The sequence below is a fragment of the Sinocyclocheilus grahami genome, unplaced genomic scaffold, assembly GCF_001515645.1.
Source record: "Sinocyclocheilus grahami isolate Dianchi unplaced genomic scaffold, SAMN03320097.WGS_v1.1 scaffold195.1, whole genome shotgun sequence".
Taxonomy (NCBI): Eukaryota; Metazoa; Chordata; class Actinopteri; order Cypriniformes; family Cyprinidae; genus Sinocyclocheilus; species Sinocyclocheilus grahami.
Window position 1 is genome coordinate 9,845 of NW_015505374.1, and position 16,425 is coordinate 26,269.

General features: G+C 37.2%; 2 protein-coding genes across 2 annotated transcripts; both read right to left on the bottom strand.

The window, feature by feature from the left end:
- Positions 1-2,039: 2,039 nt before the first annotated feature.
- LOC107594989 (vesicle-associated membrane protein 5-like) lies at positions 2,040-5,872 on the bottom strand. The gene is made up of 3 exons (XM_016285236.1): positions 5,701-5,872; positions 3,427-3,570; positions 2,040-2,226 (listed from the first exon to the last, which is right to left on the bottom strand). Exons 1-3 carry the CDS (start codon positions 5,701-5,703, stop codon positions 2,086-2,088), a joined length of 288 nt encoding a protein of 95 aa, XP_016140722.1. The 5' UTR covers positions 5,704-5,872; the 3' UTR covers positions 2,040-2,085.
- A 3,223-nt stretch (positions 5,873-9,095) lies between these two features.
- On the bottom strand, positions 9,096-16,122 carry LOC107594988 (vesicle-associated membrane protein 8-like). The gene is made up of 3 exons (XM_016285235.1): positions 15,910-16,122; positions 10,877-11,041; positions 9,096-10,228 (listed from the first exon to the last, which is right to left on the bottom strand). The coding sequence occupies exons 1-3, from the start codon at positions 15,934-15,936 to the stop codon at positions 10,055-10,057; spliced, it is 366 nt and encodes a 121-aa protein (XP_016140721.1). The 5' UTR covers positions 15,937-16,122; the 3' UTR covers positions 9,096-10,054.
- Between the last annotated feature and the right edge of the window lie 303 nt (positions 16,123-16,425).

Genomic DNA, 16,425 nt, shown 5'->3' on the forward strand with positions numbered 1-16,425 from the left:
TCTGCCAGCTTATCTTCTAGCCACCTCCTGGGGCTTTTGTTGCAGACATGTTTTTACTGTCCTCACCACTTAAAGGGATAGTTCACCAAAAAATGAAAATTACCCCATGATTTACTCACCCTCAAGCCATCCTAGGTGTATATGACATTCTTCTTTCAGACAAATACAATCAGAGTTATATTAAAGGGGTCATATGATGCGATATCAAGTTTTCCTTTCTCTTTGGAGTGTTACAAGCCATTTGTGAATAGATAAGATCCCTAAAGTTGCAAAGACTAAAGTCTCAAACCCAAAGAGATATTCTTTATAAAAGTTAAGACTCGTCCATGCCCTCCTAAAACACCTCATGTAAACACCCCCCCACATGTCTACGTCACTGTGTGGGAAGATTTGCATAACACCGCCCAAATGTTCACGAAAAGAAAGAAGGCTTAACTTTATTGTTGCTGCCACCGCCGCCGCCATGTTGTGAAGACACTGTGTGTTTCGTTGCGAAAGTGAAACTACTTTGTTTGGTCTTCCAAAAGAGGACATAACTAGAAATCAGTGGTTAAGTTGTATTTACAACACTGTTCCAGAACAGTTCAACCCAAATATTCAGATGTGTGCAGCGCATTTTATGAAGGACTGTTTCCTGATCCTGGGAGAGTAGACTACAATGCCGGCTGTTCTGACTCACGGACTGTAAGTACGCTTTCATATTTAAAGAATTTGCCACTGATGATTCAAACGCGAGTTTTGAGCAGTGTAGAGTAGCGCTTGTTGTTTGTCATTTCTCACATCACAAATGCAGACATGGTTTTATGTTTATGCGGCGCGATGGAATGCAACACGTAAAAAGACAGAATAAGTCATTATAATCAGTAATTATGTCCCCACTGGACGCAACAAATGCCTGGTTTATAATGGGTTTGAATGTTTTTGTCTCGTCGCTCAGGCCGGGACACGGCATCACACTATGGTAAGGGGCGTAACATTTCCGTCACGCACTTGAGGTATTCGGCCAATCACAACGCACTGGATAGCTGGCCAATCAGAGCACACCTCGCTTTTCAGACCGATGAGCTTTGTAAAAGTCAACACTTTTCAGAAAGGCGGGGCATAGAGGAGAAACAATAATGTACAGTGTGTGGAAAATAATGTGTTTTTTTAACCTTAAACACAAACACATTTCATTACACCAAATACACAAAATAATGTTCTTTTTAGCAACATCATATGACCCCTTTAAATAATGTCCAGGCTAATCCATGCTTTATAAAGGGAGTGGATGGTAGCCCAAAATTTGAAGTCGAAAAAATTGCACCCATCCATTATAAAAGAAGTCCACGCGGCTCCGGGGGGTAAATAAAGGCATTCTGCAATGCGTTTGTGTAAGAAAAAATATCCATATTTACAACTTTATAAACCTTAATCTCTAGCTTCCGGTAACTGTCATACGCACGTTCACGAGAGAGTGGCGTCCAGTGGATGATGTAGGACGTAGGCGTAGCATAAGCTCCAGTGAGAATATGCTAGTCTCATGAGAAACAAGTTTTGTTTACAGCAAAGGAAAACCAGTGTCCTCTTGGCTTATATCGAAATCCTCCGACATTTTTCTTTACAAATCCTAATTTTGTACTTCTAATTCGTGACCGGTGTTTTGTTTTGCTCTCTCCTCTACGCTTCCACGTTCGTCACGTCCACGTTTGTCACTTCCGCGTTCGTCACCACATTTGCCTACTTCCTACGTCATCCGCTGGACGCCACTCTCTCGTGAATGCGCGTACGACAGTTAGCGGAAGCTAGAGATAAAAGGTTTATAAAGTTGTAAATATGGATATTTTTCTTACACAAACGCATTGCGTCGCTTCAGAAGGCCTTTATTAACCCCCCGGAGCAGTGTGGACTTCTTTTATAATGGATGGGTGCAATTTTTTCAACTTCAAATTTTGGGCTACCATCCACTCCCATTATAAAGCATGGATTAGCCTGGACATTATTTAATATAACTCCGATTGGATTCGCCTGAAAGAAGAAAGTCATATACACCTAGGATGGCTTGAGGGCGAGTAAATAACAAGCTAATTTTCATTTTTGGGTGAACTAACCATATATAAAGACCACAACCACAATAATGCCAAGCACCACTGCAGCTACAACTGCTGCTATTATCACTTTGTACTTAATATTCTCCCAACGCTTCTTCTGTTTCACCTTAGTCGAGGTCTTTGAGAATTTTTCGCTCTGAAAAGAAATAAGTACAATCATTAAAATAATTATTTTAAGAGAGAGAGAGATTCTTGATGGCACAAGTGGAGTTTTTTCAGAATTAGAACTGACTTCATTTTTGACTGTTACAAAGACTCCTCATCTGAAAAATAAGAGTGGAAAAACATGCAAGGCTTTGTACTTTTGTACAGGTGTTTTGTTTTCTTAACTGTAATTATAATATTTGTTTGAACCAGTAACTGACACCAACCACACAGTGTAAATCATAAATCACACTGTGCTTGTTCATTTAGGCCACAGAAGAACTGGCTCTCCGACTGAGCCTGGCTTCCTGGGGGTTTTTTTTCCCTCCACTAGTGTCACCTGTTAAGTTTTGGTTACTTGCAACTGTTGCCTTTAGCTTGCTCAGTTAGAGTAAACACATTTGATCTGAATTTAACTGGATGACACAAACTTTGCAACATCAACATTGAACTGAATTGAGCTGAATAATGATATTGCATTATGAATTGAACTAATTTCATAATTTTATATTTAGCTTGTGATACTGAGAGTTATTCAACTGAATTAAACTAAACTGAGGTGAATAGTAACACGATTATCCTCTGTAGAGCTCCTTTACAGCTGAAATTGAATGTGTTGCTTCAAAACTGATCAATTTTACAAGTTACACTATTTCCCCTTTTATTATTGTGTTTTTATTCATTTTTATGAAGCTGCTTTGAAACAATATGTATTGAGTAAAGCTCTGTATAAACAAATGTGACTTGACCAACCAAGACTTCCAATGGGATTTTTAGTATGTTTACATAATAAAAAAAACACGAAACTAAAGTGAACTTGTTGCCTGACTGCAGGGCATGTACTGCACAAACAGCCTGCTACACTATTACACAAGTGTTGTTCATTTCATAACAAAAGGAAATGGCGTTCTAAAATTAACAAGGTAAACTAAACTCAGGATGCAAATTGTACACTCTTTTTTCCGTACACCCCACCTAGACACTATTAATAGACTCCAATTTGACATGCCATTGCTTTCCCTAAAAACACTTGAAACTCCAGAAACCTAGTTTTTGGTCATAAGATTCCTCAACAAACCATAAAACAAGATCATAGAACCATAGAGTGCATAATTAATTGGGCATGCTTTTTGTCAAGCAGTTTTAAAGGCATAAATTTAATTATATTTATTAAATGATAATATAAACTAACATGTTCAAGTAGTTTATCAGCTCGGTCCTCAAGCTCCCAGAGTTTTCCCGCACGCTCGTCAGCCTTGTTCACGTTATCCAGCATGATAACTTTGATTTCCTCCACATCCTCCTGGGCCTGACGGAGGCGGCTTTGCCCATTCTCCTGGAGACAGATGAAATAGATTTATTGGGAAACACAGAATGACTGGCAAACATCCTTTACAATACATACATTATCATCAATAAATTTCTGCAACAACATAATTTTCCCTATGAGAGACTAAATTGTCCTATTAGATGTTTAACAGAAGAGAAAAGCAATCAATGACTGATTAAACACAAAAAGTGGTAATGAAGACTTCCTGGACACCTCCCATGCATAATAGTCTTGGAGTTCTGTTGACAACAAGCACTGGGAATGGAATTCTGGAACAGAGCCTCTGCTCTCTCACAGTTTATGATGTAACAGCGCAAGGGAGAGACAGAGAAACTGTGCATTTCTACAAGCTATTGCATCAAAACCCACAATGAGGCCTTTGTGAAAACAACATGGCTGAGATCCACGAAATCCATGAGATTCATTTAGAGACAGTGACCTCTATGACATTAGCAGTCTACAGCGTCTGACACATTGTGTATATCAGCTGAGTCAGAATGTTAATTCCTCTCTTTGTGCTCAGAAGGATGCAAGTGACTTGAGGTCAAGGTTTAGTTGATGAGTGGCTCATCGTAGATGGGAAACTGTCACACAAAGATCAATGAAATTATTCATTTTACAGGAAATACCACTTATTACTCATGCCATCTCACATAAGAACCGTACACAATAGAACAGTGGTTCTCAAAAATGGGTCATAAGTTTTAACAGGAACAGCAGGGATAAAAAAAACAATGCTAAATGCAAATTGTAAGAAATGCAAACATTATAACATTGTGTCTAGACTATCAAAATAATAAGTTTATGTTTTACAAGGAGAAACCCATATATTGTTTTGTTGACACTGAAGGCTTTGCATGAATTTAAACTCTAGAGTAGCGCAATGAGCATAAATTTTTTTTTTTTTAAATATTAACAGCATGAATTTTCAAGAGACATTTATCATCTAATAATAGACCAATTAATACTTGTCAATGTTTGAATTTAAGATTTTATGAATTGAGTGTTGAATTGAACTGTTTACATTTGTACTAGAAAAAATACATATAGAATTTAAAAAAATATCTGTGTATTAATAAATAAATAACCACATATGTATGCTAAAGCAAAGCCAGTGATATAGCTAGTCTTATGAATAGAAAAAAAACAACTTCACAAAACAATCTAAACCATAAAATGGGCCACACACTGTATACATAAATATATCATGTATAAATAAATATGTAAATATCTGGATGCTAAAGCAAAATGAGTGATATAGTCTTATCGATTTAAGTAAACAAGTTTTAGGAGACAAGATTTTAGTCAAACGTGGACATTGCATAAATAAATAAATACAATTGTAATATATTGAGATATAGTATAGAAATATTCATCTTTAAAATAGTAGAAGCACAAAGGATCAAACAAAAACTTATTACAGAAGAGCATGTTGATAATGAGCTTTTCATCACACTCTTTGCATATGAACAGAACTGCAGGATACACCTCTCTTTTTACATCCTTTCTTTGCTTCCATCCTTCCTCTCTCACTTCGACTGCTATAATGAATATGGAATTTCCTTGAGACTAGACAAAATCCCCTCTCATATGTGTTTCAACTAAACACTAAGTGTCACGTTGTCATTTCAAGCCACCTGAGATGAACCAACAATAAGGGTTAAAGAGGGGGGGGGGGGGAACTAGTCATGTTAAAAAAAATTCTGACAACTTAAAAACTAAATGTTGTCTGACTTGAGAAATCAATGCTAATCAACCAGGCCCTATGTACTGTATCATATCCCTCAAAATGCGTTTGAGTGAAAACTGCTATTCTATAGACTTGTCAAAACAGTAATCGTCTATTCATCAAAATCAAAGTCAGTGTATAATTTCACTATCATAATGCAAAGTGACAGTTGGTATATATAAATACATGATGAAAGAAACTAAACCTGCTTAGACCACAGCATTTAAAGCAACTGTTTGAGTCGACAGCATTTACCTAACAAAGTTGCTTTCAAGTTTGATCTAAACAGCTTGCTTTTAAAAGTTCTTCACCCGTTACATGGCCATATTTGACCTTTTAATAACTAATGGCATTCAGCGCAAAACGAAACAAAAATAAGGCAAAGCTTCAAAGACAAAACAACTTACCATTGTTTAATCCGTTTTGTTAATACACCATAAACTGTCGCCGCATATACCGCATCTGAAAGAGACACCACCAGCAGCTAATAAGAGAAAATAACACAAGCTTGATATCTTAAAACTTCACGCACGTCTTTACACAACTCTTCCAAAGCTTTCATCTTCTACTCTACTGCTGTGAGGAGGCGCCTCCCATACGCTGGGCGTGTAAGGAACTCGCAGTGCGCAGCTGCGTGAAAGCATCTGTTACTTATTGCTATCGTTTTTGGCCATGTACCAGAATGTGTACTTTAAAGTGAGCGCACGGCAGTATTGGTAAAATATTCACAAAAAGCTAATCAAGCTGGCACGAAAGGGCTGTGTCCTAAAACATAATGTTAATCATTGTTTTGTGAATCGATTCTTTGTAAAGAATCATTTGAACCGATTCGCAAATTATGCTAATAGAAGACTTACTGCCGAAATCTGAAGGGAAAACTTTGTTGCAGATGGTGTAGGAAAAAACAAGATAAAATCACAGCTGGGGAAAATGCTGGGATAATGGATTGGTTAGTGTTCAGGTCTGGCTGTACTTGCTCTTCTTTAACCATTTTGTTTTAATGTAGCGCTACAGCTGCAGTCAAAAGTTGACATATACACAAAATCTGCAAAATGTTCATTATTAGGGATCATACAAAATGGATGTTATTTTTTTATTTAATACTGACCTGAATAAGATATTTCACATAAAGGATATTTGCAAATAGTCCACAAGAGAAAATGGAAAATGCAGATTTTTGGCTCTTAAAGGGGTCATATGATGCGATTTCAATTTTTCCTTTCTCTTTGGAGTGTTACAAGCTCTTGGTGCATAAAGAAGATCTGTAAAGTTGCAAAGACTAAAGTCTCAAATCCAAAGAGATATTCTTTGTAAAAGTTCAGAGTCAGCCACACCTACCTAAAACGGCTCGTTCTAACACGCCCCCACATATCTACCTCACCATGTGGGAAGATTTGCATAAAGCGGCCCAAATGTTCATGCAAAGAAAGAAGGCGTAACTTTTATTCTCGCTGTAGTATTGTTGACGCTGCAGCCATGTCGTGAAGACACTGTGTGCTTCGTTGTGAAAGCGAAACTACTTTGTTTGGTCTTCCAAAAGAGGACGATATCCACTTCGTCATGCCTAGAGCTTATCTGTGCTGGTCGCTGAGGGAATACATCAACTTTCATCGTGGACAAAGCGGAGTCCAGCCCGGGGTCCATCACATGTGGTTGCCGCTCATTCGTCGCATCCGCCGGGCTCAGCCGGGGCTTTGGCTCACGCTAGCCCGGCCTCAGCGCATGCTAAGCCGGGGCTTCCCCTCACGCTAGGCCGCTGTGTTTTTCGTTGTGAAAGCCAAACTACTTTGTTTGGTCTTCCAAAAGAGGACACAACTACAAATCAGTGGTTAAGTTGTATTTACAACACTGTTCCAGAACAGTTTAACCCAAATATCCAGATGTGTGCAGCACATTTTATGGAGGACTGTTTACTGATCCTGGGAGAGTAACGTTAGACTACAATGCCGGCAGTTCTGACTCACGCAAGTACGTTTTCATTTAAAGGATTTGCCACTGATGATTCAAACGCAAGTTTTGGGCAGTGTAGAGTAGCACTTGTTGTTTGTCATTTCTCCGATCACAAATGCAGACAGAGTTTTATGTTTACGCGGCGCGGCGCGATGCAATGCAACACAACGCGTAAAAAGACAGTATAAGTCATTATAATCAGTAATTATGTCCCCACTGGATGCAACAAATGCCTCGTTTGTAATGGGTTTTAATGTTGTCTCGTCGCCCCTGGCCGGACACGGCATCAACAGTATGTGAGGGGCGTAACATTTCCGTCTCACGCTTGAGGTATTCGGCCAATCACAATGCATTGGATAGCTCGCTTTTTCAGACTGATGAGCTTTGTAAAAATCCACGCGTTTCAAAAAGGCGGGGCATAGAGGAGAAACAATAATGTACAGTATGTGGAAAATAATGTGTTTTTTTAACTTTAAACCGCATAAACACATTTCATTACACCAAATACACAAAATAATGTTCTTTTTAGCAACATCATATGACCCCTTTAATGCATCATTTTTCCTTCTGGAGCATCAGTGAGCTTTGAACCCTCCGTAATAGTTGCATATGAGTCCCTCAGTTGTTCTCAGTGTGAAAAGATGCATCTCAAAATCATAGTCATTGTTGGAAAGGGTTCAAATACACAAAAATGCAGGAAACCAAAGAATTTGTGGGACCTGAAGGATTTTTCAGAAAAACAGAGGGCAGTTTAGCTTTTCAAGACAAACAAGAGACTCATGAATAACTATCACTACACACAAAAAAAACAAAAACAGCTGTGGATCATTCAGGTAACAGCACAGTGTTAAGAATCAAGTGTACTGTATATGTAAACTTTTGAACGGGGTCATTTTTATAAATTCAGCTCTTATTATTATTATTATTTTTTTCTCTTGTGGACTATATGTAAACATCTTTTATGCGAAATATCTTATTCAGGTCAGTATTAACAAATAACATTCATTTTGTATAATCCCTCTTATTTTGGTAAAATAATTAACATTTTGCAGAGTGCTATGTAAACTCAAAAGGTGTATGTAAACTGTTTGACTTCAACTGTATATGAATCTAGAGTACACAATCCACTACCTATAACAATAACACATTATTTTCCTATTGGTGTGTACATCACTTAAGTTTGTTTGGTGGCTTTCGTATCAGCTAAGGTCAAAACTTGCTTTTTGTCCCTCTCTAGAGATGTAATGCAGATTGGTGGATGTACCAAACTAAATTAATACAAACTCATACAAATAATAGAAAATTGTTTACCATTAGTGTTTTAAGATTGAAAATGAGAGGACGATAAAAAAACCATCATACTCACTTTTGCTGAGAGATTAAATTTTTATTTACAAAATATCACATTTCATTCCAGATATTTATGCTAATAAGATTCAAATCCAAGGCACTTAAATGGTTTTTAAATTATTACTTGTACTAGATGATTAAAAAATTATTCAATGTCTTGATCAAAAAGGTTCGTTTATAATAATGAGGGATAATAACATATACAACTGCTTAAGATAAGTAAGATGTTAATGGACGCAACATGAGATACAGCATAATAAGAATAAGGTTTACAAACATTAAACACAGTCAAGTCATTCTGACTACACATAGACATCCAATGCCTTGACCTCTCTGAAGCAAAGTGCATAAAGCTACCCAGAAAACAAGAACATTCAGAGAAGCGATTTTCATTGGCTGAATTGAGATATGTAAAACGTTTTTAAACAAAAACTGCAAATTGAAAAATACAGTACAGGCTCTAAAACATTCCTCCTTTTCTCGAAACAGGAAAAAGTGACATGTCTTGGGTTTCATTAAGATCCTGCAGTGCAAGGCCAAACTTTTGATGCAGTACACTCAAATTCTGATCACAGTACTGACTGCATGTGGTACAGTGCAACTGTTACACTGCATGTCAAATTCAATGCAGTGATCTGAGGATACAGAAAATATCCATCATTCCTATCTAAATGACCTTGTTCAGGTGCTCTTGTTCCATTAAAAAAAAATGATAGTTCATTCTATAAGATGAAAATCAGTTTCTCTGTTTTGAAGTTTGGGGCATTGCCAATTTTCAGTAAATATTTAAGACAGGAAATTACCCTAAACATCTTACAATTTTATAATTTCCATAATGAAATGGTGTTTTGGGTAATGCAACAGTAATAAGAACACATTTTTGTTTGACCTTTTACAAATAACATAATTGTGGGCAAAAGCACAAAGACAGTGACCCATCAAACACAAAATAGAGACACTTGAAGATCTAAAAGTATTCCATAATTACATGTAACATCTTATGTAATCGAATCTAACAGTCTTAAATACACTTCATAATTCAAAAGATAGAACTTTCACTCATTACCTTCGCCGAATCAATGCCAGTTTATGACTATTTCAAGGGTACCTTCATTATGAATAATATTGCAAGTATTTGTATACAGCTGTGGCATTTTATCAGGCTTTAGAGAACCATAAATACCACTAGGATGATCTTTTGAGGAAGAGAAAAGTATGAAAACAGACAGCATTGCGTCTATAGGCTATTTAAAATCCTTCACTTCAAGGTTTCGAAGCTGTCATTATGGAAGCTACTCATTTTAAGGTGGTGTGATACCATAAGATATGAAGGTATATGAGCTAAATGTGCAAATAAAAGGTATGTGTGTGTGTTCCTGAAGTTATGACATGTGCTGGTGTGTGGACTTGGTTGCATATATCTGTAGGTGTATGTGAGAGTGCTTGTAACTGATAGAAATCCTATGGAGTGGGAGGTTTGGGTGCGGGTGCACTGGTCGGGATCACACCAGTAGCAAGGAATATGACAATCAGTACAATGATAAGGACTATCACAACAATAACCACAATCAGCTTCACGTTCTTCCACCAGTAAGCGCGAGCAACCTTCTGAGAGGTGTGCTTAAAGTTCTGGGCCTAAGAAGCAGGAAAAAAAAAAAAACAGTAAAATGTCAACTAGTGTGCGGCTAAAGCTACATACATTAGCCTATCAGTTAGAAGTGTGGGGAAAATAAGATTCAGCAAGGATACAGTAAAGGCAGTTTTTTAATGTTACAAAAGATTTCTATTTTAAACAAATGCTGTTTTTTTTAACTTTCCATTCATTATAAATTGAAACACAGCTAATAAGTAATGTTTCTTGAGCACCACATCAGCATATTGATGAATGATTTCTGAAGGATCATGTGACACTAAAGATTGGACTAGTGACTACCGGAAATTCAGCCTTGCTATTATTATTTACATTATAAAATATATTAAAATAGAAATCAGTTATGTTCAATTGGAAAATTATTTCACAATATTATTTTATCAAAAAATGCTGATTTTTTTCATGAATGAACAGAGGCAGAAAGAATATTTTTTTCAAAAATACAGAAAAATCTTACCATCCCTAAAATTATGAATGAGAATGTACAGGTGCATCTCAATAAATTAGAATGTCATGGAAAAGTTTTGTAATGTACAATTTATTGAGATGCACCTGTATGTTGTAAAAAGGTGTTCTGGGATTACAGCTGTAATATGTGATTAGAATCAAAATTTTTGTACTGAAAGACACACCCCAGCTTGCAGGTCTTCGGATTTGCCCATAAGATCATCCAGCCTTTCTCCACGGGCCAAGATCCGATCTACATTCTGGGTCATAATATCCTTGACCCCATCCACTTGAGACTGCAGAGATTGAACTCGGTCCACATCCTGTGACGACTCTCCTTCTCTTGGCTCCTGCATTGAGAGGAATTAAAAACCAAAACATGATCAAAATAGCTCCAAGCATACATAGTTATGAAAATCTAGAAAGTTTGTAAAAAGTTATTTTGGTCAAAAGCTCATAAACCTAAGTTTAATATATATATATATATATATATATATATATACACACACATATACATATACATATACACACACACACACACACACAGTGGTGGCCAAAATTATTAGAACACTAGTATTTACACCAGCTAAAAATGGTTTTAAGTTCCTTATTTCTATTTTCTATCTTTTGCTGTAGTGTGTCAGTAGGAAATATTAGTTGACATTTCCAAACATTCATTTTGCCATTAATTGTAATGATCAAGCAAGTTTTTTGTTTGCACAAGGAGTCTGACAACAGATAGTGCTCCACACAGAGATCTGATCATCATCCAGTCTGTGTGGAATGACATGAAGAAACAGAACAAACCGAGACAGACTAAATCCAGAAGAACTGTGGCAACTAGGGCTGAAATGATTCCTCGAATACCTCGAGTAACTCGAATACAAAAAGTCATTGAGGCGTCCATTTACTGTAACTACACACGGAACACCGTGTTTCCCCACGAACCATTAATACTGACGCACAACCCGATAAACTCTGGACCAGACCATAGACTGTATAAAAACAGGGACCAGACTTAAAAAAAAAAGCGCTGGACATATTTATGACCGTAAATCAATATGGTGGCTAGTTATAATGTCCCTACGTTAGCTATGTTTTGTGAAAGACTAAACGCCATTGTGCATAAAAATACCACAGAAAGAAAGTTAGTCAATATCACACGAAGAGTGCCAGTTTTCACCTCTAAAATCAGCATGATTACAAATGTGATTTTATTCAACAGTTCAATAAACAAGAAGGTAATATTAGGAGACTTACGTTTTAGACACTATATTGCCTAGTTTTTGCCAACAAAAAAATTCCAAACACAGCCACAGCGCTGTTTTGTGTCTCTGAGCAACATGAAGGCGTTTCGTTCCTGAATGAATCAACCGTTTAAATTATTCGGTTCAATCGCAATGACTCACTTCTTAACAGTGACTTGCTGCCACCTGTTGGCGGTTTTAATTTCACATTTAAAGGGGTCATATGATGCGATTTCAATTTTTCCTTTCTCTTTGACTAGAAATCAGTGGTTAAGTTGTATTTACAACACTGTTCCAGAACACTTCAACCCAAATATTCAGATGTGTGCAGCACATTTTATGGAGGACTGTTTACTGATCCTGGTAGAGTAGACAATGCCGGCTGTTCTGACTCACGGACTGTAAGTACGGTTTTTTATATTTAAAGAGTTTTTATATTTTATATTTAAAGCAAGTTTTTTGGGCAGTGTAGAGTAGCGCTTCTTGTTTGTCATTTCTCCGATCACAAATGCAGACATGGTTTTATGTTTACGCGGCGCGATGCAACGCAACGCGTTAACAGACAGTATATTCTATATAAGTCATTATAATCCATAATTATGTCCCCACTGGATGCAACGAATGCCTCGTTTATAATGGGTTTTATAAATGTTTTTGATTCATCGCTCCGGCCTGATAGGGCATCATCACAATATGGTAAGGGGCGTAACATTTCCGTCAAACGCTTGAGGTATTCGGCCAATCACAACGCACTGGATAGCTGGCCAATCAGAGCACACCTCGCTTTTCAGACCGATGAGCTTTGTAAAAATCAACGCGTTTCAGAAAGGCGGGCCATAGAGGAGAAACAATAATGTACAGTATGTGGAAAATAATGTTTTTTTTAACCTTAAACCGCATAAACACATTTCATTACACCAAATACACAAAATAATGTTCTTTTTAGCAACATCATATGACCCCTTTAAAGTATATTTTCGTTTTTTTAAATAATTTTAAATATCAATATTCAATTTTTTATGTTTAAAATAACAAAATATGATTTATGCATTTGTAACTGCAGGTTAAATGCATTCATGTCCCTCTGTGTGGGAAATTCATCCCATGCAGCTTCTGTGTTTCCTCTGCATTGCAAAGATGAATTTTGATACTGATATAATTTGTTTGGTAACAGCCCAAATGTCTTTTAATTTTAATTGACTGATTAAATGTAAGAATTAGACTCAAAAGATGATGCACACTTTTATATTAAAAAAGGCTTTATAAAGGTAAAAAAATGCCCATAAAATGTAAAAATCAATTTAAACAGGATGCCGGGCCGTCTAGCCCCTCCCCATGCCGGGGCCAAGGCGAGAAGGATGCAGCCGCTGGACAAAGCCGCCGCCCCTCGCGTCGCGGACGGGAGAGGGGAGCACGTGCGGCCGCCGGACTCCGCCCCTTACCTGGACCCCTCCTTCCTGAGCACTGCCCTTCCCTGCACGAAGCCCGCAGCACGACGAGGACACCAGATTCCTGGTTTATTTTGGACACTAGAAGCCCCTTTTTCCCTGGACACTATAGTATTTGTCAATAAAAGCCTCTCCGAGGCCTGACGCCACACCCCCTGTGTCTGTCGTGTGCTTCCCCCGTGACAATATATATATATTTGTATTTGCATTTTGAATGTAATTTGGCAATTAAATATATTAAATGGGTTTAGTTTTCATGGTTATTAATGTATACAATTTCAGCAATAAAAATGTAAATTTTTCTAAAAAGAAAACAAATTAGTTGTTTATTTTAAGAGATTATCTTATTATCTCTTGTATATTTAGTATTGCTCTTTAATAAAAAAAATGACTTCTTACCCGATTACTCGATTAATCGATGGAATAATCGGTAGAACACTCGATTACTAAAATAATCGATAGCTACAGCCCTAGTGGCAACATCTCCAAGATGCTTCAAGAAACCTACCTGCAAAGCTACAGTACTGTTAAAAGTTTTAGGCACTTGTGTAAAAATGCTGTAAAATGAGGATGCTGTCAAAAATAATGTCATAAATAGATTTTCTTTATCAATTAACTCGTATTAACTAAATGAAATCAACATTTGGTGTGACCATCCTTTGCGTTTAAAGCAGCTTTTGCTCTGGGTGCACTTGCGCATAGTTTTTCAGGTAGCTTTGCAGGTAGGTCTCTCGAAGCATCTTGGAGACGTTGCCAAAGTTCTTCTGTATTTAGTCTGTCTCAGTTTGTTCGGTTTCTTCATGTCATTCCAGACAGACTGGATGATGATAAGATCAGATCTCTGTGTGGAGCACTGGCGTGCACTGTGTGCGATAACATTAAAACCATGTCTTTGTATGATTTTTAAATGCATATGAATATATGGAGAGCTACATTTAATCATTCTGATATAAGAAAATTACTGATTTAAGCAATTAAAAACATACAGAAAAGGCTGATATACAGTGCTGCAATTCTCAATTACAAGAACTACAATACATGACATGAAAAACCGTGCACAGTAATACCTTTAGATGCGAGATCACGTGTAATATTGACAAAAGCGATGCAACAAGATAGCTTTGCCACATTCACACCTCGAAACACTAATAAAGTACTGTAACACTGGTAAATGCAGCGCAAGACCCCATAAGAACCACCTTTTGCATTGTTCATTTTGCCATTTGAGTGCTTTCCCCCCATGTTTAGCCACATTAAACACTTTTAAGTCCTCTTGAACTGCTGAAGCTTCATAAACAAATGGTGTTACCAGGAAACCAAAAGCAATGCTGCGTCACTACCTGTCCAACCCTTTCTATTCTAGTCACTGGCTGAGTGTGTTGGTGTCACAAGGCCTTCAGAATGGCAGAAAGCTATTGGGTAACATTGGATACTGATGGCCTGAAGTACCATTATTGTGGCAAAATGGGGCCATGTGATATCTATTACTATAATGCGATGACAACAACATAATAAAATGTATCCATCCAGTTATCTATCTTCTTTAAAGACCCTCTAATACCAGCAGCCAAATGTTTTCAAGACCAAACATCACAATTTCGAAAAACGATATTTAAACCACAAAAAATGGCAGAGGATGTCTTATATTCAGTGTTGACAATTTAGCTACTTCGTAGCTAGATTTAACGACTTCCCCACCCCTTTTGAGACTTTTTTTCAAAAGTTTAGGGACAAATATAGCAACTTCTTGGACAGACCTCATCTTGCCTGCTGATCTACGTTCATCTTTATATAAATCAGTGAATTTGCCATTGTAATGTCATCTAGTGACATTTAGCTACCAGTTTTAGCTACTTTCAACTGAAAGCAGTTGGCAACACTGCTTATATTGTGGAACTGTTGAAATTGACTGAAAAAAGGTCTACTCTTGGTCAACTTCATCTTAAGCAACCCAGCATGCGGATCTCACACTTATGGTTCACTTCAACAGTCAAAGGCGACGTGTGATGTGTTCAGCATATTTGTAAACGCTAGTTAAAACATATTTAAATTAAGTAATCATTTAATAAGTGTTGAGCTCAATAGTTGGTTGTGTCTTGTAAAGCGGTTATGCTTCACAGCTCAAGGTAAATTCAATCTATCTGTGTAAACAAATCTGTACAAGAACTTTGCAGAGCAAATTGGATGAAGCTTAAGTATAAAAGTATTATCTAAACAGCACATTTGTTTTAGAAATCTCAAGCGAATTATCGACGTTAACTCACAACAGGAACGTAGAAATAAGTCCAACTTGAAAAACGAGCTTCGTCCTGTTTTAAGTGCGTCAACCCTCATCAACCGGTAAAACTAAAACTTCAAAAATATCAATCTGCTCTAGCGTAAACCTTTCTACCGCTAAAATAATACGATTTACATGGACACAGACAGAAACCGAGCTTCCACAGTAGGTTAGTTCATTTTAAATTCAATAAGCGATGCAACAACAAGAAGCACCTGCTGACTATTGTTCATTTCGTAACTTACCGTACTATTTTGATCAGCCAACCCCATGGTTTCACCGTTTGGTGTTTTAACTTATTCCACGTAAAAGGAACAATTGCACTTTTATCCTTTGAAGTTAAAATGTTTGTAACTGTTTCTTCGAATGACCGACCGATGTAAACCGCGTCTACACTTCCTGGTCTCTAATTCAGTCTTTTCCTCCAGCGAATGAGTTGGCTTTGGTCCACCTCTCTGGCCACTTCTCAGAACATCCTCAAGAGGGCGCTGGGTTCATGACGCATAAACACCTGTGAGAGCGAGAGAGAGCGAGAGAGAGCGAGAGACTCTTATGAAGCGACTCTTATCCAGCCACATATCTGCACTTCAGGAATGACAGGATTGCTCTCGTAAGGCCAGACATACCAGTGAGCCAATTGGTCTTTTCTACAAAAAAAAAAAGGATTTGTGATTTTTTTTTTTCTTCAATATTGTTTATGTCATGATTTTATTTTTTAATTTTTTTTTTTTAAGTTGTCAACATTTTTAGGGCAAAACGAT